The following is a 22981-nucleotide window of genomic DNA, read 5'->3' on the forward strand; positions in this document are numbered from 1 at the left end:
ATAATTATTTCGTTCAATTGTTCTACCCGTTTCCGTGAGAAGGCATTTAATTAAAGTGAATATATATCATAAAAATAAATGTTACAACAAAATATAATAAGTATATGTACCAAAGCTATCTTAACTATTCTTTATATATTATATTATATTACTTATACAATTCATTCACATATTTCTTCCAATTTAGAATAAAATAAAATGTCAAAGGCAAACAAACTCTTTCAACAGCAAGAACTTGCATCGATCGCCAACAAGTCAAGAGTTCAAGAAAAGCGTATCGACATACCGATAGTCGACAATAAAGAATTCAGGTGCAATATCTTCTCAACTGCTTGCCGCATTTATATTTTATTATTGCAAGCATGTATTGAATTAAATACATATAAATTCATATGCATTCAGCATGTAATCAATCTTGTCTTACACGTAATATCTAGAATGGATTTAATATCACGCATCGAAAATGTTACGCTGAAGATAATAGAACAACTGTCTACTGGAAGACCACCACGTATATCATACTCCAGCAAGCAGAGCGTTACCGTAGAATCCAGCTTGCCTCAAGAAAACGTTTATCCAGGATACTCACAATCAACCGATACTGAACGAGATACAATGTCCTTCGATTCTTCATCAGATACAATGTCCTTCAATTCTCCATCAGATTTCGATGAAGAACAAGATACAGACGAAGAAGACGATACTCAATGTTCGGGAGAAACGACCGTTGACTTCGCAAGGAAACGCAGCAGGAACAAATTTACCTTAATGGCGATGATAATGGCTGAGGCTCATTATTTGTTGTTAACGAATACGACCAAAACGAGACGATCGTTTTACTATGATTTGAAGAACGAAACAACCGAATATTTGGTACCTAATCAGATATATGTTGATCGTGCATTGAACAGCGTTGCTAATTTATTGGAATGTGCACCATGGAATCTGCGTAAGTTTGTCGCACAAATACTACGATATTTATTATAATTAGAAAGAATCAAAAGTTACTTAAAAGTGATTAAATATAGAAGAAGGAATAACGAACTGATTAAGTAACATAATAATTGATACATAAAAAATAAAAGAGAAAAGTAACTTAAAGTCTTTCCAGAACTGCTCGCAACGAACAAGGGCTTGGTGGCAGGAAACATAACTATTACGCTAGTCGATAGTCAAGTCATCAATTGTTCTATACCAGAAGGTGTGGAGATCCCACAGATCATTTCGAATGTAACTTCCATTAGCGTAAAAGCCAATTTCGTCTTGGTTATTGAGAAGGACGCTGCTTTCCAAAAGTTGCTTCAGGAAAATTGCCCTCGCGTTCTAAATTGCATTCTAGTGACGGGGAAGGGCTATCCGGACGTAAGCACGAGAATGTTGGTTAAAATGTTATCCGAAAAAATGGATCTCCCGATTTACATAGTCGTAGATGCGGATCCTTTCGGCGTGGAAATCATGCTAATTTATCGGTAGTTTAACCAGAATCACCATCATTTTGTATTGAAATTTTTCCTATGCCAAGGCATAACTGTGCATGTAAAATATAAATATTCTTTAATCTTATTATAATTTTTTTCTTTAATATAAAACGTAATATGAATTAATATGGTAACTTATATTTCTCAAACATTTCACGATATTAATTTTTATCCGCAAACGTGCTATGCTTTCATTATGGTGGTGCTATGTTGGAATGTTTTCCGCAGCTTTGGCTCATCAGCTCTTTCTAAAGAAAACGAGAGCTTGGCTTGCCATAACGCGCGCTGGCTTGGAATCCATCCCTCGGAATTGATTGATTTAGGAGCGAAAACAATCTCGCTCACTGAAGCCGATCTCGCGAAATTGAGATCCATCGAAGGCCGGTCTTACGTAAACGAGGCTATATCGAAGCAGCTGAGCATATTGCGGAATGGCAAGGCAGAAATAGAGGCGATATCTTCCTTCGCGAAGAACTTCCTTACGGGAACATATTTACCTTATAAAATAGACAGTCATGATCATATTTAAGACATCATCTCTTTGATACATTTTTTTAATTAATTCTCGGCAGAAAATATGTCGTTGAAATTAACTCTGTAAAATTAAAGTTGCGTTCTCTTATGAAAAAAATGCAAATAAGGAAAATTGTTAAAGCTTTATTAATAAATATGAATATGCGTTACTTCAAACGACGTTGCATTCCTTCGGTTGAACAATTTTCTCGGATAAGCTTTCGTTGCTGTCTTCCAGCGTTATAAGCTGTGGACTTTTATGAAACGAACCCAGATATATAATACTACTATCGGATGACCGTCTCGATGTAGTAGATTTGATTAAATCTGTCGTCGTTTTTACCTCACGTAGACTTTTCGAACGTGTCTCATACGGATGTTCGTGAACCCTCGAATTTGAAATTTCAAATATTTTTCGAATACTACATATTAGAGAGAATGATATCCTTAAATATTTTAAGCAAATTATTACCTATTATTTTTAGAATAATTGGTAATTCTGTGCTGGTAGGAATTTTCTTGTCTCAAATCGTTTGAGAAAATTGTACGTTTCCTTTTTCTTCTTGGACGAAAAACCATAATTTCTCAAGCCTGCAACATCGACATCGTTCTCTTAATCCACATGTGCTGTTGAATTGAACATGAATTAACCATGCAAGACGCATTAAGGAAAAATTGAAAAAATTTACTTTCAGATAATGTAACAGTTTATTGAAAACACTTTATTCGCCCGATGTCCGGGCCGAGCCTCGCTGATATTAAAAAACGCAGAGTCTTAATAACATGATTATCTCGTGGATGTTACGTGGAAGATAACTTGGACGATATCAGCGAAATCGGCGACACGTTAAATCCATATACGAGGTTAGACACGATCTCGAAGATCGATCGACCTTAATTTCTTGTCAATCTATCGATTCACAATAAATTAGATTTGAAAATTTCTCCAACAAATTCTCTCCAATAAATTCTGATAAATAGTTATATAACATAAAATTATAAAGACATCAAGTGGAAGAATGTAAGTTGTGGAATAATATTGGTAATCTTATTGTTGTGCAAATAATTTATAAATATCTAAATATTATTTTATATCATAATAAATCACTGATGGAAGCAAATGATTATCTTTTTCTGACGAAATTTCCTTCTTTAGTGAATAAATGAAAGAAAATTCTGATCAATTCCAATTATAGTTCTTGTAAATATATTGCGTAGTTTTTGAAACATTATAGGTAGTTCGAGCGGTTGATTGGCCGATTTCGTGGATATTTCTGTGCAGGTCCGTGCGAATATCGCCAAAAATCGAGTAGAAATACCTTCAGTATCCGGTCCGCGCTATGAATCAAAGGCGAGAATCGATCATGCAGTCCGAACGACATCCATGGTTCTTATGGAATGCATCATCGAGTATTCGATGAAATAGATATAAAAAACAATCTTTCGAGATAGCCGGACACGATTCCGAGCGAGCACAGACTCATTTGAAGCTACAAATCGTTGGAAAAAAAGATGATTATTTATCGTGCCAATTTGCTCTGTGTCGCTGGCATGATCGATCGTCAAATGATTGAAGATTGTAGTTTCTTATGCATCAATTACGATATCTGCGCGTAAATATAGATAAAAATTTGTAAATTATTCAAGTGAAGTCATTTTAACAGTTATTAACTTTTACGGAAAGAACATCGATTATTTATCTTTTCTATGAGAAGTCGACAAATATACATTTTTTATTTAAATTGCTCGGCATTGACGCAAATTTTGACGATCGATCGACCTATACAACGAACGTACTTAATTCTCATGGATTTGTTTGTGCGTTCGCACGGGCCCAATTCTTATATCGAGTTCCGCGTGAATTATTTGTTTCTTTTAATAATGTTGCGTGTACATGCGTAGGTGTATGTGTGTGTATTTATGCTCATATGAGTGTATCTTTTTATTTGCTTTTTATGTTTTTTTTCTTTTAGCCTAGCGGCGATAATACGTTACCAAAAGCTATAGATACCCTTATGCGCTGCTACCAAGGTTTCTTTGTTGCGATTAACTTCATAATACGCATGCTGGTTGCGTGCCTCTGCCTTCGTGATAATTTTTTTCCGATGTCCTATGCTTACATTTAATTTGCCTCACTTTCTGCCATTATTATATTTAATAATTGATTGTGATTTACACATGCACACATACACACACGCGCGCTTTCTCTCGCTTTCTCGTTTTCAATCACTCTACCTGTATTTTTCCCTCCCTCCCTTCCTTCCTTCAACCCTGCTGCACTCTCGCTTTTCCGGTTTCAGCCAATCGATCAATCATTCTACGTTTCTTGGATCGTACAATTCGCGTTTCGATCACTCGCGTCATATTTATTTGAGGATAAATTGAAGCGGTATTGTTGACGACAAACATTTTGTTTCGCTACAATACGATCATTCATTTACCGCGAAATGGAGGAAAAATCACATTAAACGTAATTCTAATTACTTATTACATGTAATATTGTGCGTTACTTTGAGTATATTTAAAAAAGATCTTTTGTTGAATGAAAGAAAATAATATTTATAAATAAAAGCAGATCTACTTCTCTCGCATTCGTTAAAAAGCACAATCAGATAATTTGTCAAAGCCATTTCCTCCATTACGCGTTATATCTTTGTACTTTCTACAGTCGACAGCGGGCACATCGTCTCGATCTAAAAAACGACTCCTTTCGCGTCTACTTTTATTCTCGCAAATATCGCTCCCGCGAGGTCTCCTCGGCCGCGACAACCCAGCAATACAAGCTTTGCATCACGGTTTACAATACGCACGTACCACAGCGATCATTCACGAGTACTCATTAAAATTATTAAGTAGTTTTCTTTTCTCTCCGTTTCTATTTATTATTGTTTGATTAGTTGCACTAGCCTTGATTGTCGGCATTTAAGGGCTGCTGGTCATGCAGCGTACACATGGCGACGTGCGACACTTCCTTGTTCGAGCGCGCCTTTTCTCTAATTAACATCCACGGACTCGCAATTTCTTTTCAGACAACAACTAGAAATTATACTGACACGATCTCGAACATTATCTGCGATTTGATAAAGTCTTTGTAACGGAGCTAGTTTCTGGTATACGAGTATATTCCAGAATCGCAATCAAGTTAATGAAAAATCACTTCCGCTCGCGACTTATATCACAAATATAATTATTTTTAAAGTATTTTGAAGGAATAAGAGAGTAAGCGTCAAATGGTGACTATGATTTAGGAGATCCATTTCATGGATATATAAAAGACATAAAAAGATTTTCCAAATTTATACTTTTTAAAGACAAATAAAAAGTTGTGATATCAAATCGCAGGATAATAATTTCCGAAAGTTCGACATTCCGATTTTCGTAATACATATATCGTGTGAAATATATCGTAAAAATATCAACACTCTTTGCCACAGATATTTTCGAGACGTTTACGAGTCCTATTAATTTTCGATGACATCGCGATCATGAAGTTTCCGAGCACTCTACAATGAGTGGAACAGCAAAGACGATCATCATGCGCGTCAATAAACGCATACAATGTCTCGTCATGCCTCGTCTTCTACCATTCCACTTAAAAGTACTTGGAAGCCTCAGCGTCGAGTGTCGATCGCAGCTGATCGATAATAGCTAATCGTGACGATTGTAAGTATAATATATCGTCTGTTTAGCATAGTCGTTCATCCATTCGGAATCGATCAATGTATCTCGAAGGGATATATGAGTCTGATACTCGCACCTTCGACGAGATTGAAATTCGCTCATGCTCCGACAAGCATGTCTTCGTGAACTTTGTCAGTCAATCTGATTCGGAAACGGACCTATGATATCGCACGTTCTTTGAGTCGCTCGCGATTTTCGTAGGCGCGGGACCTCGTCGAAGGAGCTTCATTCAAAGGACATTCCTCGTGGGTGTATATATATGTACAAATATTCAAAATTTAAATGAGTAGGATACGAGGAAAAGGGCGGTGGATTGAGATGGGGATACATAGGGATCTGTGTGGAACAACTCTCTTACGCGTATAACATTATGATACATAGAACTAGGTGTCAAGCTGTACAACACAAAATTTACAGTAGTCATCTCCGATGCTATATATAATGGTGAGTATGTCGATGCCTCTGGACGAACGTCACCGCATATAGGCGTAGATACTTTTCCTCGTATAAAATCGAGGAGGCACCAGTGACGTAGCTAAAAAAAAAGAACGTGAGACGGAAGTTTGCAAACTCTTCTTGCGAATTACAAACGTAATTCAGTTCGAATGTTCAGATCGTCGTTTCTCGATTCCGCCGTAAAAGTAATCGAAATAAAAGTAATTGCTTTTCGCTGCTCGTCAATATCGAGGTACTCGTTGCTCGTGTAGTGCAATTCGATAAACGCCGTGTGCGAAGTGAGACGCAAAGAAAAACGCGAGTTTGCAGACTCCCGATAAGCTCTGTACGTTGAAATGTGATTCAATTCGTAGTAATCTCATGTTCATTCGCTTTACGAAATCTCAGGCCCGTTCTGTATGAGCGCCTTTTGGGACTTGGAACACAGCAAAACGTTAATGACGAGCTTGCAAACACTCGACGTCGATTTCACGACGCCGTCCCGATGGCGCTATACGGACGACGCGAGTTTGCAAGCCGTCGATAAGCTCCGCACGTATAGTAATTCGGTCTGCGCGTTCGAACACGCGCCTCATTTTCTCCTCAGCTACTCAAAATTCGCTCGAAATCGATCTCACGGCAAGTACGCGCCTCCGGCGTTTGTCCCTTCAGTACTTTTGCGACATGCGTCATCACCGAACAAATCGCGCGCGCTTATGCGAACGAGATACTCTCATATTCGATGAGGATGCACATTATCTGACGTATTGTGTTGGTATCAATATATCAAATCTGCACGAAAGAACGCAGGCGACGCGTTCGATAATTTACAAAAGTACTGCTAGACAGAAGGAATACGTCATTCCTTGTTCTCATCGGCTATTCTTCGTAATTTCTGAATTCTCTCGTGACCTCGTGACGTACATGTGCGTCACTAGATGCGTGTGCAGAGAGAAAAGTAAGCGACTTCCCCATAGCAAAGAGCGAAGCGAGTGGTAAACAACGACATTGCTCGTACAAACGCCGCTTTGCTCTGACTTCGTTAATTCTCATTCTGTCAATCTCTTCTGTCCGCGTAAATTCGCATACGCGCGTCAAACGGCGTCTCAGCTCTTTTCTTTTTTTCTCCTTTTTCCTCGATTCTTCTCGGACAAACGGCCGTTTCCACTTTTCTCGTTCCGCCACATTTCCAACCAGCAGCCTGATTTATTTCACGACTCAGGCTCTAAACGAGCTTCCCGGAGACCATCCTGCAATTCATGAGTGTAACTGCCGTGATGTCGAGGACGAGTCTCCGTATTAAAGTCCGTTCTGGATGTATCGGAAATAGGCGCACTAGAGACAACAAAGGATTCTTCGGCTTGAGGCACTAGGAGGCATCCAGGGCGAGGCACTCGGCGAGAAAGTCCTCCATGGAACGATAAGCGTGTTCGAGCACACCCGTCAGGGCATGATCTTCGTCCGCGTAACTCTGTTACCAAGAAGAAAGCGAATTAGATGGAGCACTTTTCGAGATTACTCTGCATCTCATTCTGTTTTTGCGTCCTCACCTGATATCTAAAGATGACTCCCGCTTCGGACAAAGCCTTGGCGAAGGCAACGCCGTGCGTGTAAGGCGCTGTGAGGTCAGCTAGACCATGAAGAAGGTAAAGACTGTGACTGGGTACCAATCTCGCCCGCTGCGTGAGATCAGCCTCTACGTAACCCTTGTAGTTCTCAGCTGGAGAACCGAGGACTCGTTCCGTGAACGCGGAATCTGTATGTTCGAGAAAGAAGCGATTAGTCATGTTTCTCTCATTAAATAACGATAACGAGTGTTACACGATGTACATGATGTAAACATTTAAGACATCTATCTATCAAAGTCAAACAGGATATCGAGTTGCATAAAATATTCCAAATTTACGTACTATAATACATCCAATCGGCAATCGGGTTCACCGCGACGCCGCATTTGAAGACGTTCTCCTGACTCCCGAGAACCATGGCGGTCACATAGCCACCGTAGCCCCATCCCCAGACGCCGACTCTGGTGACGTCGAGATACTTGTGCGTCTTCAGAAGGTGTCTCAGCACGGTAAGCTGATCCTGCACCTCGACGCCGCCTATCCTCCTGAAGAGATCCTTCTTCCCCTGACCTCGGGCACCGCGTACGTCCAATCTTACGTACACCACGTCGTTGTGACTCGACATGTACGTTCCCCAGTCTATCCGGAACTTGTCCGTGACTGTCTCGCTACCGGGACGACCATTCACTTCGACGAGCACGGGAAACGCCGCGTCCCTGAGCTCCTCCCGCCACGAGGGAGGCAGCAGCAGCTGCACCTGCGCTCGCCAGCCTTGAGGTAATGGCACCTATCGATCGTTTATAGTCATCAGTATAAAATCGATGGAGATAAAGAAGATCTTGAGATCGAATTTGAGGCAAGGTCAGATATTTACCTCAAAGTTTCGTTTGGTAGGCAGTGCCAGCTCCGACAGCTTGTCCGCGCGTTGGAGTCTCGTATCGTATAACACGCGGACCATCTTGTGCGAAGACATCATGTGCACAGCAGCGAGAGGAAGGCCAGGACCCTCGCAGTGCAATACGTAGTAACCCTGCGTGTTGTCATCGACAGGTGGACTAACAGAAGCGCCGAAATGTGTGCAATTCGTGTAATAGAATCTGCAATGTAGTGCAATTTAATTTTAGCAAGTTAATATTTTAGGTATTTTAGGAATAAGCATTAAATGCTTGTTTATTTTATACATGTATTATATAACGATATTGACAGCCATTTGTCTAGCATATATGTTTTACGCACAAACTAGGAAATGTCACTTACCTACTGCTCCAAAGAACTTCTCCGAGATCGCACGTGACGCACAATGGCTCGAAATGACGAGGATCTTCCGCGGTGGGATCGCGTACCACGTAAAGATGCCTCTGACCAGGTCTCTTCTCTCTGGTTCCCAAGTAGTACACGAGGTGCGCCTTAGTATCCCACGCTAAGATCTCGCTTACCTGTTTAAAGATATGTACGATTCAACATTCTCGTAATTATTTCGTGTATCTCATAATATATTTAAAAACTGCTTACCTCGTAACGACCATGCGACAGCACCGCTATTCTCTGCTGCGTGAGCGTAACATGTTTTATATGCGTGAAATGCTCCTTGTCGCCTTCCTGCACCGCGGCGAGCAACAGGAAGCTATCGCCGTTCGGAGCGAAGAGAGGATGCGGTTGTGCGTCCAGCCACAGTCCTTCGGGTGCCCTCTCCGAGTGGGTCTCTTCGCATTCCCACGCGGGAGCGCGGCAGGCCGACACTAGTGATAGATTCTGCATCCTCGTCATCCACACGACGGCAATCTGCGAAGCGTCTTCGCCAACCCACCCAGCTGATATCAGATAATAATCCCTAAAAATAGTTGTGAGAATGAATTTTAATGCAAGTTTATATATAAGCTAATAAGCAAAGATAGCTGAACCATCTGTGTCATTTCTCAGCCTGTTAACACTGATTTTATATTTGTGAAAATAAGGTTCAGTTATTTACTTAGCAGAATGTCAAAAGCTCGTCGATAATTTAACTTACTGTCCATCCAAAACGGGGGGCGGTTTCAGCTTCGTTTTTATCGGCCACGTGACGTTTCCGATACCACTGTAATTCGCTAGACTCACGTTTGCAACATCCATGACCCACAATTCCACTTCTGGATTAGGCGAGCCCGGCGTTGGATACCTGACTGATCTGGAAGGCGGGAAGGAGCCTCTTCTGGACGCTCCCAGGGGACTCGAACTGCCTCCATCTTGACCCAACTGTGTACCGAACCAAGGGAATTGCAACGCGCTCACGCGAGTGTCGTTGAACGTGGCGTAGAGGATATGCGTTCCGTCCGGACTGGGCCATGTCGCTTGTGGTCTCGGCATCACTTCTTCTTGATACAGCCAATCGGGCACACCGTTGTAGATCACTCCAGGCTCGCCAGTATCGGTCAAACGAACGTCCTCCGCAGCAGGCGTCATTCTCAAGTAAATGTCGTTGTCGGAGATCATCAGGAGGCCGGACGTATTGCCCAACCAGGCCGCGTATTGCAGTCGCGTCTGATGCATGCGTCGTGATGCTTGCAAGCGAAGGGGTGTGTGATGGCTACAAATGGAGAATCATATAGATGAATACATGATAAAAATTTTGTTCACGGAGAGATTTTAATTGGTCAACTAATAATATTTTCTCCGATATATCGAGTATAACTTTAGAGAGATTAAATTTAATATTATATTTAAAAACAATAATGAAAAAGTTGAAATAGATATTCACCAGAACTACTTTCGTATTTTGATAATTCTCGTTTTAACGGATTATGAGAAATTACTTTATTTGATTATACTATTGCCGGATTTATTATTTTTCGCCTCTAATTATACTCGTAATGATTTACATGTTTTTTAAAAAATACTGACAGCTATAGGCACTTACTCGTTCGTGACATCGTAGACGGTGTAATGAGCAGTGAATGTGTTCCGAAAGACCTGCAAGATTCATGTGTCATGAAAAATATAAAGTAGTCGAGCTGCGGAAGAGCTTCAAACAGATCGATGTGTTTTCGATGGCGATAATCGGTTTCTAACTGCTACCAAATTGCACCACATCGTATTACACGCCCAAACATTATCGATAAGCCACAGATCAGAAAGTTAGGATGCAGCTGCCGCGCGAAAAACTTTCCCCGAGAGACTTTACTCACGTTTAAGCTACTTACCGGCTTGACATTGTGCCTGAACAGTACGTAACGCAAGTCGGAGCTGCACTCGTAGCCCTGAACGTTTAGTTGTCTCTGAAAGCAAAATAACTTGCATGTAACAGTACTCGCGATCACACATAACGAAAACATGAAGTAAACAACGTAATAAATTTTAATTATTGTACGAAATCCATTACTCTCTGTCTGTGTCTATCAGATGGCTCATAGATACTCGTCAGCCCACATCCTCTACGTTAGCTCCAAACTCATTGCATATACCGCGAAGTATAGATTCACTTTGGCATATTAATGAAAGTATTCTACTTTCCGTGACATTTCCTAAAATATGGCACGGTAAATTTTATCGGCGCAACAAGATTAATAAACTAAAAGAGAAGGATATTTCTTATAGTCTACAGAGGATTAAATAGACTCGCAATCATCTGTCGTCGCGTTTTTTGTTTAGTCAATTTTGTTATCTAAGATTGATAGAAAATGTGAATTCTTCGCAAGTATCACTAAGTTCGTCACAATGCGCCATTGCGTGCAAATATTACGTGCAAATATATCGCGGCTAGTAGTCGATACTCGTATCCGATAGAGTGGTGAGACGGGTCAGACGCGGCGTATCCTGGTGGACGCCGGATCGGATCAATGCGCCGTATACACTCGTCTATACATCAGTCGGCAGTCCGGGAGGGAAAAAGAACGCGAATTTGGAACTTGTCCAGAGAACCGAGTGGACCGGTTCTCTTGCGCACGCACACTTATCGTGCCAGTTTCACCGGGATCAATCACTCTTCCACTCTTTCTGCTCCTCCATAATCCCTTTATGAAGCGCAGTACCGCAGTACCTGGAATATCTCACATTTACTTTCGCTCTCAATTTCAGTTCCGAGTAAACCGTAGAATTCACCCATTTCATCTCATATAGTAGTCTAATTTCTTCTTCTGTTTGTTTTACACGATACTTTGCAAAGCATACTAACTTCATTCGCCGATGAGCGAAGAGCGAAGATAATCTTCGATAAGGAGTCCTATCTGTTCCATATAATTTTGGAGCATATACCTGCATTTGTGCAATTGGCACGTATTTATCTGGTGCGAATGCGAGATTCGAGTCTCCAATTAATCGTAAATGAATGCGACAATAGCTTGGCTGATCAGTAGATTAGATAAGAAATCGAGGAAGGTAAGATACCTGGATGCATCACTAATGCGGGAATATTCATACTATATTTGATGATTTAGGGATTTGTCGAAATCTGGTGGAAATAATGACCCCTTGGCCGAGTAGTTCAGATCGAGCGAGGATTATCGGATCGTAAATGAATTTGGTCGGATCAGTATTTCGTTCTAAAAATACGGCAAATCGAATATTTCCATTTGAAATGTACCGTCCGATTTTCATTGGTGGGACATATATTATAGAAATTCAATCAGGATTAATTTATTTAACATAAAATGCGAATTAATTAACGTAAATTAACGACTGATTCGGAAGAAATTTGAACCTCCCTTAATAATTAATAAGAATAATTTTGTGTTTGATTATCGACACACAATTAGAATAACGCAAATTTACAATGATTAAATATGAGACACATATCTAAGTGTTGCATAATCTAATAAAATTATATTTACAAATCCCTAAATTATATAAGTAGTCATGATGAAGTTACATGCTATTCTATCTCTTACATCATGTGTTTTGCAGTTTCGATTGTTATATAATCTACAAACGGATTTTCGACGTAATTAATGGTGCACTGATTACGCAATCGTTTGATAAATGTTCAATCGCAAGCACCGTAATTAGTCCACCAGTCATTAATCAAATTATGAATTCAAGTTAAGTTAAGCGCTCTTTATACTCGACGTCCAGATCTGTGTGCGCCCAGTTAATCTTTATTCATTATCGTTTGCCATAATTCATATCTATATACCCGATTACCATGGTATAATAAATTTGATATTTTATATTTAGCGTTCTGTTAAATATGTTCTTTCGCTTCGGTTGCGTAACAGAAAATTTTTCAATTAACGAGTGCAGTTTTTTTTCACAACTTTTGCAGGGCAAATCTACGAGTGAAAAGAGCGAAAATTTATCTCCATGGCAACGCAATAATATGCGCCTCTACAGACGAGTACGTCAACGGCACCACAAGTGTCATCAGCAAGTTTATACGGTTCGAGTACAAAGAACATACCGGCATGCATATATACGTACAAGCGTATGATTAGAGACTAAAAGCGACACGATATTGTTGCGGGTGTCCAGGAGAGTGAGGGAACCGTCGTCGGCTTGGTAGACGAACTTTTCATGGGATATCCAGGTCGGTGGTAACCTGTGTGGTGTCAGGTCATCACGAAGGCACTCGTCCAACGTAAGACGCCTGCCGCTCCAGTATAGGAGCTCGTCGACGTACCTGTAATTTCATCACTAGATAATGACCTGTATGGAAGGCTGTTAAGTGGAAGTCAGGAGGGCGAACTTTGCCATTGTAATTTTGTAACTCAATAGTGCGCGCGCGCGACTCATTTTTTGACTCTATGAATAACAAGCGGATATTTAATATAGATAACTCGATTTTTAATTTTCTATGAACTTACGAATCTACAAATTATAGTTGATATAATTATAAGTATAATTATTAAATTATATTAAAGTATAAAATGAGAAGAATAAAGAAAAATGAAGAAGTGAACTTACCCGAGCAGATAGATTGCCGTGACGATGCCAGCGATAACGAAGCCGATGACCAGCAGTGAGAAAACTATGCTCCGCCAGTTGTGGCCACCTTCCGCGTACGTTAAATCCTGTGGAAGAAGACATCCTCCCACGTAATTATCGGTCGATTGGCGAGTTCAATCGGCGAGCTACAGTGCAGAAGCGAATTGGTACAAGAGAGCATGCAAGTTTCAAGTCGAGAGGAAAGAGAGAGGATCAAAAAGTAGATAGGTCGAGAGGCTAATTAGAAAGATCGAATATCGACGAAAAACGATCACTAAAAATAGAAAGACACATCCAGAATTCTGTGTTCTCCATTGAGTTTGCCGTGAAAGTGTAAATGTAACGAGAATAATTGGGATAGATCCTTCACGCACCTACGTAGTGCAGGTATGTTCAGTACGCTGCACTATACACTATACATTTTGTACGCTGGCATGTTTTACGTCATATAGTATTACTGCAACGTAAATTACGGTAAATTCTACAATTTCAGGGAATGTATACTGCTGCTTCGTAATTTTCCCATGCACGTGTCAAAACATGTTTCTTTCATTGCAAAGTTGAATGCGTCGTCGTGTTACATGGGTTTTCCTTAATCAATGGAGTCTAAGAAACAGAAGCGTGTCAGATATGCATAATAAGGCTTTTCGCTCGACAACGCGTATTGCCTTGTGAGGAACTTGCATCAGACAAGCTCAGTAGATGTAGTCTGGTCGGAATACAAAGGAATTTTTTTTCCATTGCCGAACTTTTTATGCTTTTATCGCGCGGATCACAATTTCCGGGATGATTCGTCGTCGACTTCGTTTCCTTCGCCGGTGCAAGCCCGCATACAGTTCTTTCTCCGTATCGACGAAATTTCTTTTGAGAAAATCATTTACCCAATCAGACCTTTATTATCGTACACGAAATTCTCCCGATCTTATCGGATTCCGAAATATCTTGGACAGTCGTACGCGAGTCTTTCTCTTTTATTCTGATAAAATCGCGATACAGTAATCACAGCGTGCACAACTTTGCGCAACACGCGCGCTTTCGCATTTGTGCATCGTATTGACATTCTAACTTCGAGTTTGTAATAGAAATGTGTGCAATGTTTCTGTCGCAGCTTATTATCGATCTCTCTCGGGCTGTTAATCGGTGAAGAAGTTATCGGCGACAGTTACGTGTCCAACTTTGGATTATTCTCGCAATCCGGCGAGAATACCGTATTCCTCACTACAGTAATGGGCTTTATTCTTGCAGATCGTAAAAACGCTTTTGGGGTCGCGCGCTTCGATCGTGTTGCCATCCAGAATATCACGGTTTTCGTTCGCTCTCATGAAATATGTCACTTGCTGCGTTATGTATATTGCATACGGAATATGTCGGCACGGACGTCTTGTCCGGCGGTATCAGGCCGGGTAGCACGTGCGAGCCGTGTAATACAAATGAGTCGCACTGGATTCTGTGACGCATGAGCTATTGAACGTGTGGATCGAGGATGTATGTACCTGTTAGAACAACCCCGCACGTGTTTCTGCACGCGAGTTTGCTCACTTCGGGTAAACACGAAACCGCCACCCCCGATACTCGTCGATCAGGCGTTCATTCTCGGTGCAAGGAGACGTGAGCGTAAGTAATTTCCCGGTCGATCTAGTGAGCTATCTTAATCCCGAAATTGACAAAGTATTATCCCCCATCAGTGTCGAGAACGATGTAAAATTTTCTTCTATTTTCTTATCTATACTTTGTAGTGAAATATAATCACAGGTGTGCGTCATAACTATAGACTGCCGTTCGTGATCGATAGCTCCGTGTCTGGAAAATAAATGAAACGAATCATATTCTCTCGATCGCCTGGTTTTCAGGAACGATGTAACCGATTTCCAACACAGTTTTAAACTACCCCGGTTTAAATCTACCCCGTTGAAACGACCCCCGTCGCATCTCGGATACCACCGATAATGATATCGCTCCATGCAACGAGACAAGCGATCGACTGCCACACCGATTGCCCGACATTGTGCCACGGTAATCGCTTTCGGACGACTTGTTTATCCGGATAAATAATCGCCGATCTCTCCTTGAAACGATCCTCCATTGCTTCCGTCATCCACCCCCCAGACCTATTCTTTCTTTCCGTCCCATCGATCGATTTGTCGCTACTGCGGTTGCTTTGAATTCAAAACGCATCGCCTCGTGCACGTGTGCAGTGAAATAGGGTGACTATAAATTCGCTCTGAAACACGATGGCGTTCGATTTCACGAGCCGGTATCTACATCATGAGGTGTTGCACGATGTAAACATTATTTCGCGAAAATTTTACGCGGTAATATTGGATAGTGGAATGTTTAATGTTTCATAACATACATACAGTAGACGCATATCAAATGGTATTCCATGATTGCAGCTCACGGTGAGATCAGAGCATTAATATAAATAGTATGTTGCACGTGTCGAATCATGGTAACGATTTTATTATCATAGAAAGATCTACAGTAGCATAATGTAGAAATTCATAGATATTTAGATGATAATAAATTTATAGTATGCACTATATGGCTTATGTGCATATATATGTATGGTTGTTTCTAGATACGATAATGCTTTCAATATCTCTTCCAACTTTTTAAATGTTCGATTCTCATTTTAATCGATCACGTCTGTCCCGCAGGTTCGGAAATTTCTAGCCAACTGGCGGGTGGCCAAATATGGTGAGTGAATCAGTTTACTTGAATTTTTGGGGAATTTACTGCGATGATATAACATTGTAAATTAAATTTTCATGAAATTATTAAACTTTATCAAGTGATGAGAGCGGACAGAATAGCCAATTGTTAAAACATTGTCCAATTGATGCATTACTATACCACGTTATCATTGCGATGAGTTAGTCGAACAAGAACTCGAAACGGTTTGTGGGATACACTTGCTTATGCACGTCGCATATCGGGCGCGCCGAATATGCAACTGGGATTAATTCGAAGGAAATATCTGCAGCGATCGCGCGGTAATCCGACATGACGGTTTTCGAGTATTCCACCGTGGCGTGTAGTCAACTGCAACGGTATGATAGATAAGGTTTTCGCACACGAATGCGTCAAAATAGCACGTTTATCGATGCACATGTTTGCGGTCGCTATGTGTTCTGTTCATTTCCACCATTTTATATTTTATATAATATTATAGAACAAGAAATGCGTACAAAAGGGGACTTTCTCTGGTTACTCCGCTGCATTAAATCTTAGTAATTACTTATTACTAAGCATTAATTATTACTAAGCATTAATTACTAATAACATTAATTCTCGATCAACCATCTCGCAACGATTTTATCTTTTTATGAAATCTATACATAGCAATGCTCACAGGCCACAGGTATATAAAAAAGTATATAAACTGATAATATTAATGACTTTAATGAACATTATAAAAATACACATTAATATTATACGTGTACATGTTTATACATATAATATGATACATGTATAGATTATTACGACGAATAATAAAATTGTTTCTTTCGTAACGACAAGTTATCATCGTTAGTAATAAAATTTATGCAATCTGCAATTTTGTTGATATTATACTATCGCGTTCAAGCTGCTCCAATATTTTCTACGAGGTTCCTCCCCTCCCCTATGCTGTTTCTGAAAATTTAATAAATTCCGACACGATTTCGGACCCATTGCTTTGTCATCGGATAACTAAGTACGCACACGGGATGCGGTCGTTGCTACAATTACGGCATCGATAATGTCACATGATAGCGTCGGTTGCCGCATGCGATGACATTTCAAGTGAAGTTGAACTTCCAAACTGCAACTTCATATAGAATCATAGCTTTATGTCATTTCAGAGAAACCGGTAGATTACGAGTGAAATTCATCGTATTATATCACGAGAATGTCGTTGATGATCGATAAGCGATAGGATACGACTGGAATACGGGAAATTTCACGGCGAGTGATTGGCGCATAACAATGCAGCTATTATGAAACAACGATAGAGAAGCGAGAAAATTGGAGCACAGTAGGATGTATTCAAGCTCTATCGCTGCCAGACTCCGCGTCGCTTCTACATGGCAAGAGTGCTTCGCATTTTTGCGCGTTTTAGCCTGCCGGTGTCTGGTGGAAGTTATTTACGATGTACTTGGGAATGTTACGTGAATCTCGAGCGTCCTCTGAAACCGCCAGAGCGCGGAGACAATCGCAGGCGTCTTCCTCTCTCTCTTGCAAAACGACCGCTTACGAGAGCGGCGTTTTGCGATTACAAGGATACAGTAAGCGTAACCACGACAATCGAGGTAATTGCAGAATGTGGCGAGGCGAGAAACGGGATTGAAGTCAAGTGCAGTCCAGATCGTAAAAGTGATGATGCTTATCTTCTGAAAGACTGGAGGTGTTAGCCATGGCTCGTTGCCGATTCGGTCCACCGCAAAATCCTCCGTTTGTCCGTCACGAACAATCGTCGATACTGCGCACGACTGTCGTATATCGTGGATTTATGGTGGCACAAATCACGTTTCACCCGACACCAATAATTAATACATCCGTTCAAGAGGTACAGATGCGCCGGCCAGACTGCCGAGCGCGTTTCTGCCAAGTATTTCAGCCTACCCCGTCGCCCACCTTCCGACTCTCCCTCTCTGTCTATCCTCTACATATACGCGTATACATGTGCCCGTGAATACATATATTTAAAACACGTAAACAGCCGCGCATATGCACACGCGTCATTACGCCACGTGTCAAAATATCGCGCGGCCGATCGGCGCGCTCGAGCGACACATCGCTCGCGATCGATCCGCGACCCGTGAAAATGATCGAACGATAATACGTGAACGACGTCAATCAACGGCACTCTCGTGAACCTAATCACATGGATCGATCCTCATTTATGTACTCCCGCGGCTGCCGGCATCGACAGTTCCGTCCTGCGGGACTAACAGCGTCAGACTAACCGTCGCACGCCTCGTGGCGTGGCATGAGATTCTCTTGAGAACGGAAGAACGCCTCTACCTCTCGTCGTTTTGCTCGTTCTGCCTTAGCCGGACAGGAAGTTCAAAGGGGTGCACACGTACGCGAAGCCGCATCACGTACGACCCTCTCGGGGTCACGGGATCAGTCGTGCAAAAGGGCCGATAATCGAGCGTAAGCAAGCTGCGCCGAGCAACGCCGGTCGACTTAGCTTTATCGCGGCAAAATTTCTCTCGGCAGTTTATTCGGCAGCGTAGAATGCGCTAGCGAATACCGTCAAATCGCCCGTGGGGTCAGGTCATTAATTCCCAGCGCACGCACTTAGCATTACTTAGTTGCGAATAATTTCCGCGGGAGTTTCGACGCATTGACAAATGGGGCAAAGCGGTTTTAGATGCGGCAGCAGTCTCGCAGCTACGGAGACGGAAGTCAAACTCTGGAGGATACCTACGTGTCCGCCGCGGTACAATAATGGGTCTAGCAGGAAGTAGCGTGTGCTAAACTTACGAAACTGCAGCTAGAACCAGTTCCAGCGCGGCTGCGGCGGCTTTTCCTCGGGGGCGTAATGGTTTTCCGCCCGCGCGTTCGTTCCAATTAGAGCGACGCCGCGTATTTTAGCCGTTAAACATTTTAGTGGGACTCGTTTCCGTGTCATCCAAGGGCTTATCGCCTTTGAGGCGACAACGCGCATATGGACGTGCAAGTGTGCTCCGAAATTTGAGCGACCGCTTGACCCTTCAGCCGGAAATTTGCCGAAAGTTCCCATGATTCCGAGAAACAATGTTACATACAAGCAGATACCGGTTACGAGCGAAACGTTCGAGTGAAATGGCGTTGTTGGTTTTGCGGCAGTCGCTTCGTATTAGGACTCGCTCGTGTAAGCTTGCCGAACGTCCATGTTACGTGTGTGTGTATGCGCACGTGCAAATCAAAGGGGTAAAACGTAGTCAGCATACACCGCCACTGTTTCCCGTTCTTTTAGATTCCTACCCGCTTCCCCATGGATTCGTGGCGTTACCAGGTAGTCCGATAATCGAGTTATACTATGTTTGTGTGTACCGACGACTAACAAGACTGTTCTCCGTCCTGTCGTCGGGATCTCTCACCCCACGTTCCCGCGTACCCTCTTGTCTTCTCCTCCTGTTTTCCGCTCGTCGATATAGCGGGTGATAAATCTATTTACACGTGTAGATATCGCTTGAATTTCGCGAGAAAATTGCATATCGATGAGAGGATCGTCAGGCTGATCGATCGAAGCGCCTTATTAAATTACTCAGGAGTAAGTAACCCCTTTTCTAAAAAAAAAAGTGGAATCGCTAAGAAGAACCAAATTCGATGAGAGTCTAAAGAGAATAATTGCGCTATTAGTTTAAGTTACCTGACGTTGAAGAGACTGTCTTTGGTCAATTACGAAGTGTTTGTAGGCGTTGTAGATGTTCATGGACGATTATTTATGATCTCTTTGTTTTAAATGTTATAAGAAATTTCCAAACAGTGTTAAGAATGAATTATTTATCTGTTTTCCTTGACGATGACTCGTGTATTTGAATTTTCAAGAATTCTCGTCAAAGAGCGGACCGTGCTAACCGGAAGGTGCTTTACCTCACCACGGTTCTTTCCCCCAATCGACTCATAGAGCCAGGAAGTAAAAGTCAAAGGTGAACAAAGAACGAGCGGACGCGATTCGTGAAATTGTGCCGGTAATTCTGTTAATGGATCGCCGCGATAAGTGCGATAGTAGTCATTAATGCATAGCTGTTATATGAAACACGTTTCTTTTACGAGAATGTGTTCAATCGAAATCTTTCTCGCCGCAACTTTTTCCCTTCTGCACAACCAATTAAGGGCACGGCATTGAAATGTGCTGTTACAATCGATAAGCATCTCGTTAAAAATAATATTATTGCAGAACCGTGATTTTATAAAGCTGTATTGCAGTTGCATGCAGCTGTCTTTATGAGAAGAGAATTTTATAAAAGAACTGTATTGTTTAAGCGTTCAAGCAATTGTCGCGAAAATTAATATCCATAAATGTATGTATAAAATGTAATTACGTATATTTTATCATTTGTAAAACACAACACGTGATATTAAAGAGATTGCTGTATAATACGCAATGAAAGTCATATAAATAATATTCGAAATAGCTAATAATAAACTTTTTGGAATTTTCTCAGTTTCTGATAAACAAGAGTAAAACGTAGAAGCAATTTTGATATAATCAAGGAAATACTATAATAGAACTGATTTTCGCGTCTATTTTACTGCTTTCAACGAGCTTGAAAGAGTCTTTCTTGAAAGTAAGGACATCGTCGGAAGTAAGGACATCGTCGTCTTTGTTCCGGCTGACTGGTTAATTTAAATATAATTAAACTACTTCGTATAAACGAGGGAGCAGATGAGAATATAGCGGATAGATGGCGGACGAACTTCAGCAACACTTTCTTGGGAGTCTCAAGTACTCATAAACCAGAGCGAAAGGGCCGTCTAGCAAAGAAAGCGTTTTACGTAACAAAGACGTGCTCCGGAGAAGCGCGTGCGGATTGTCCACTTTTGCGACTTCGTAAACGCGGTGTCTTCATCCATGTGACAGCGCAATTAATGATTGTACGTCACAATTAATTGTCACGTTGTTATTCCCCCGGCTTAACTGACTTTGTACCGACTTATACGAGTTGTTATACGCCCTTTTTACGCCATGCTTGATGAGAAGTTGACACGGTTGAGTTAATGAGACTTTTATACGAACGCTCGTCAAGATGTTTTTCATGCTCTATCTAGATAAGACACGAACATACATCGTGAACAATGTAATCGCCAATTCAAAATTCAGATATGCACAGTCAAACATTTCATGTGTGGATATCTAACAATTGCTCGACAATTCGCGACGGTGACCATTACGTCGACAGGGTACTCGTTATACTCAGTTTCACCACGCATAGTTGGTACACAATATAACTACCTTATTCCTACTATTACGCTGAGTGGTCACTAATGTATCTATCGACGTTTAACGTGGGTCATTCTACCACACCTGCCAGCGTGTGTGCCTCGAGAGGTTTAATCGATGAATCGTCCCTCAAACCTAACATTAGTCTAAGGGACTATGTACAAATGCAACACACACACACACACACACACATTATGACAACGGCTAGAGTTTCGTGCCGAACATTATTCTTAGAGTTCTGAATCATCAGACAAAATGCAACATCTAGACTTTCATTATTAAACACATCACCTTGAAGCATCTGTAGATAGGATCATCACATCTAGTGAGGCTAATGGAATCTACGAAGGACTCGCAAGACCTAACTCTATACATTCACAAGTCTCTCACGTGATTATATATAAACAATCCAATACAATCACTTGTAATGACGATCAATCAATTTTTGGTTCTCAGTCTAGTGCATGGGGTAATATTTCTAACTATCATAGTACGGGTGATTAATTTGTTTTCTTGCCTACAGGCAGAGTTTAATTTTTTGTGAAAAGTCGTAAATTAATAACCGGCAATGTACCGTATAACGTCAGGTCAGGATCCATCGATGGTACACCTACATGCATCTGAACCTGATCACACAGTCGACGGCAAGGACTCGACGATTGGGAGAGGGACAACATGGTGAGTTGGCTGAGCGATTTACCTCTTTTACCTGGGCTGACTTTGAACGGGGATCGGCGACCTGGACGGTCTCATCGGGAGGCAGCCGCCAGGAGTTCCTCTCGATGTTAACGCTGGCGTTCATAGCGGCCTCCTCCTCCGCCTCCCGTGTCCTTCGTCGGTCTCAGCCACTTCGTCCTTGCACAATCGTTTCCCCAAGGTCCCCAGGGTAACCCCCGGGCCACTCCTGGGGCCGAGGTTTTACTGCACCAATCCACAGTTCCTCACCTGAAAAGAAAATTGGATCTGATAAATTTATACAGAAAAATATAAAGTACGAACGGACGGCGAATTCTTTTATTCGTTTATCATGGGAATTACCATCGATTAACGACCGCTTCGCCATAATTTTTCAGCAGAATTTAATATCCGCGCAATGCGATTAATCAACACTCGAAATTCCACGGATAAGTTGTAGCGCTTAATTCGCAATTTGCATCGAAGGAGAAGGAGCACGTTTTCGTTTCGCTATCCCAGTTATTGTGTACTTTTTTGTGCAACAAAGTTGCAGCCCGGTGAATCCAGTAACTGAAACGTGGATCGCGATAACGAAGTACCGATCTCGGTTCCTGAGAATTTATGGAGCGTGAAAGAAATACAAAGGAGTTGGAAGAAACGGGCGTTACAGCCCGATCGAGGACGATCGAACGTTTCGTTTCTGTTTTGTCGTTACGCAGATAGTACTACTAAAGCTCAGAATAAAACTACTTTTATAGAAACGCATCAATCTCGATTAATTTTCTCTTGATTACTTAAATCAATAAAATAAGCATTGTTGCGAA

At 41.5% G+C, this 22981-nt stretch overlaps 3 protein-coding genes across 5 annotated transcripts in view; 2 read left to right on the top strand and 1 right to left on the bottom strand.

Annotated features, from left to right (window-relative positions):
* Nucleotides 1–161: 161 nt before the first annotated feature.
* On the top strand, nucleotides 162–1493 carry LOC105281267 (DNA topoisomerase 6 subunit A). Its single transcript, XM_026969436.1, has 2 exons — nucleotides 162–949; nucleotides 1112–1493. The coding sequence occupies exons 1-2, from the start codon at nucleotides 199–201 to the stop codon at nucleotides 1471–1473; spliced, it is 1113 nt and encodes a 370-aa protein (XP_026825237.1). The 5' UTR covers nucleotides 162–198; the 3' UTR covers nucleotides 1474–1493.
* Nucleotides 1494–1503: 10 nt separating this feature from the next.
* On the top strand, nucleotides 1504–2166 carry LOC113561891 (meiotic recombination protein W68-like). Its single transcript, XM_026969435.1, has one exon. The coding sequence runs from the start codon at nucleotides 1606–1608 to the stop codon at nucleotides 2005–2007; it is 402 nt and encodes a 133-aa protein (XP_026825236.1). The 5' UTR covers nucleotides 1504–1605; the 3' UTR covers nucleotides 2008–2166.
* Nucleotides 2167–2680: 514 nt separating this feature from the next.
* LOC105281143 (dipeptidyl aminopeptidase-like protein 6) overlaps nucleotides 2681–22981 on the bottom strand; it is a 58830-nt gene continuing 38529 nt past the window's right edge. Inside the window, exons 2-13 of one of the 3 annotated variants that reach the window (XM_011342172.3) lie at nucleotides 22192–22427; nucleotides 13547–13653; nucleotides 13064–13262; nucleotides 10852–10926; nucleotides 10569–10621; nucleotides 9684–10238; nucleotides 9188–9506; nucleotides 8933–9111; nucleotides 8550–8772; nucleotides 8018–8462; nucleotides 7658–7863; nucleotides 2681–7578 (exon numbers count right to left, since the gene is read on the bottom strand). In XM_011342172.3, coding sequence (XP_011340474.1) covers nucleotides 7477–7578; nucleotides 7658–7863; nucleotides 8018–8462; nucleotides 8550–8772; nucleotides 8933–9111; nucleotides 9188–9506; nucleotides 9684–10238; nucleotides 10569–10621; nucleotides 10852–10926; nucleotides 13064–13262; nucleotides 13547–13653; nucleotides 22192–22284 — 2556 coding nt within the window. In that variant the 5' untranslated portion in view covers nucleotides 22285–22427 and the 3' untranslated portion in view covers nucleotides 2681–7476. Of the gene's footprint in view, nucleotides 7579–7657; nucleotides 7864–8017; nucleotides 8463–8549; nucleotides 8773–8932; nucleotides 9112–9187; nucleotides 9507–9683; nucleotides 10239–10568; nucleotides 10622–10851; nucleotides 10927–13063; nucleotides 13263–13546; nucleotides 13656–17934; nucleotides 20224–22182; nucleotides 22428–22981 lie in introns of those variants that run through there. The other 2 variants (XM_011342170.3, XM_011342173.3) reach the window with 2 other exon arrangements.

This window comes from Ooceraea biroi, chromosome 5, assembly GCF_003672135.1.
Source record: "Ooceraea biroi isolate clonal line C1 chromosome 5, Obir_v5.4, whole genome shotgun sequence".
Classification (NCBI taxonomy): Eukaryota; Metazoa; Arthropoda; class Insecta; order Hymenoptera; family Formicidae; genus Ooceraea; species Ooceraea biroi.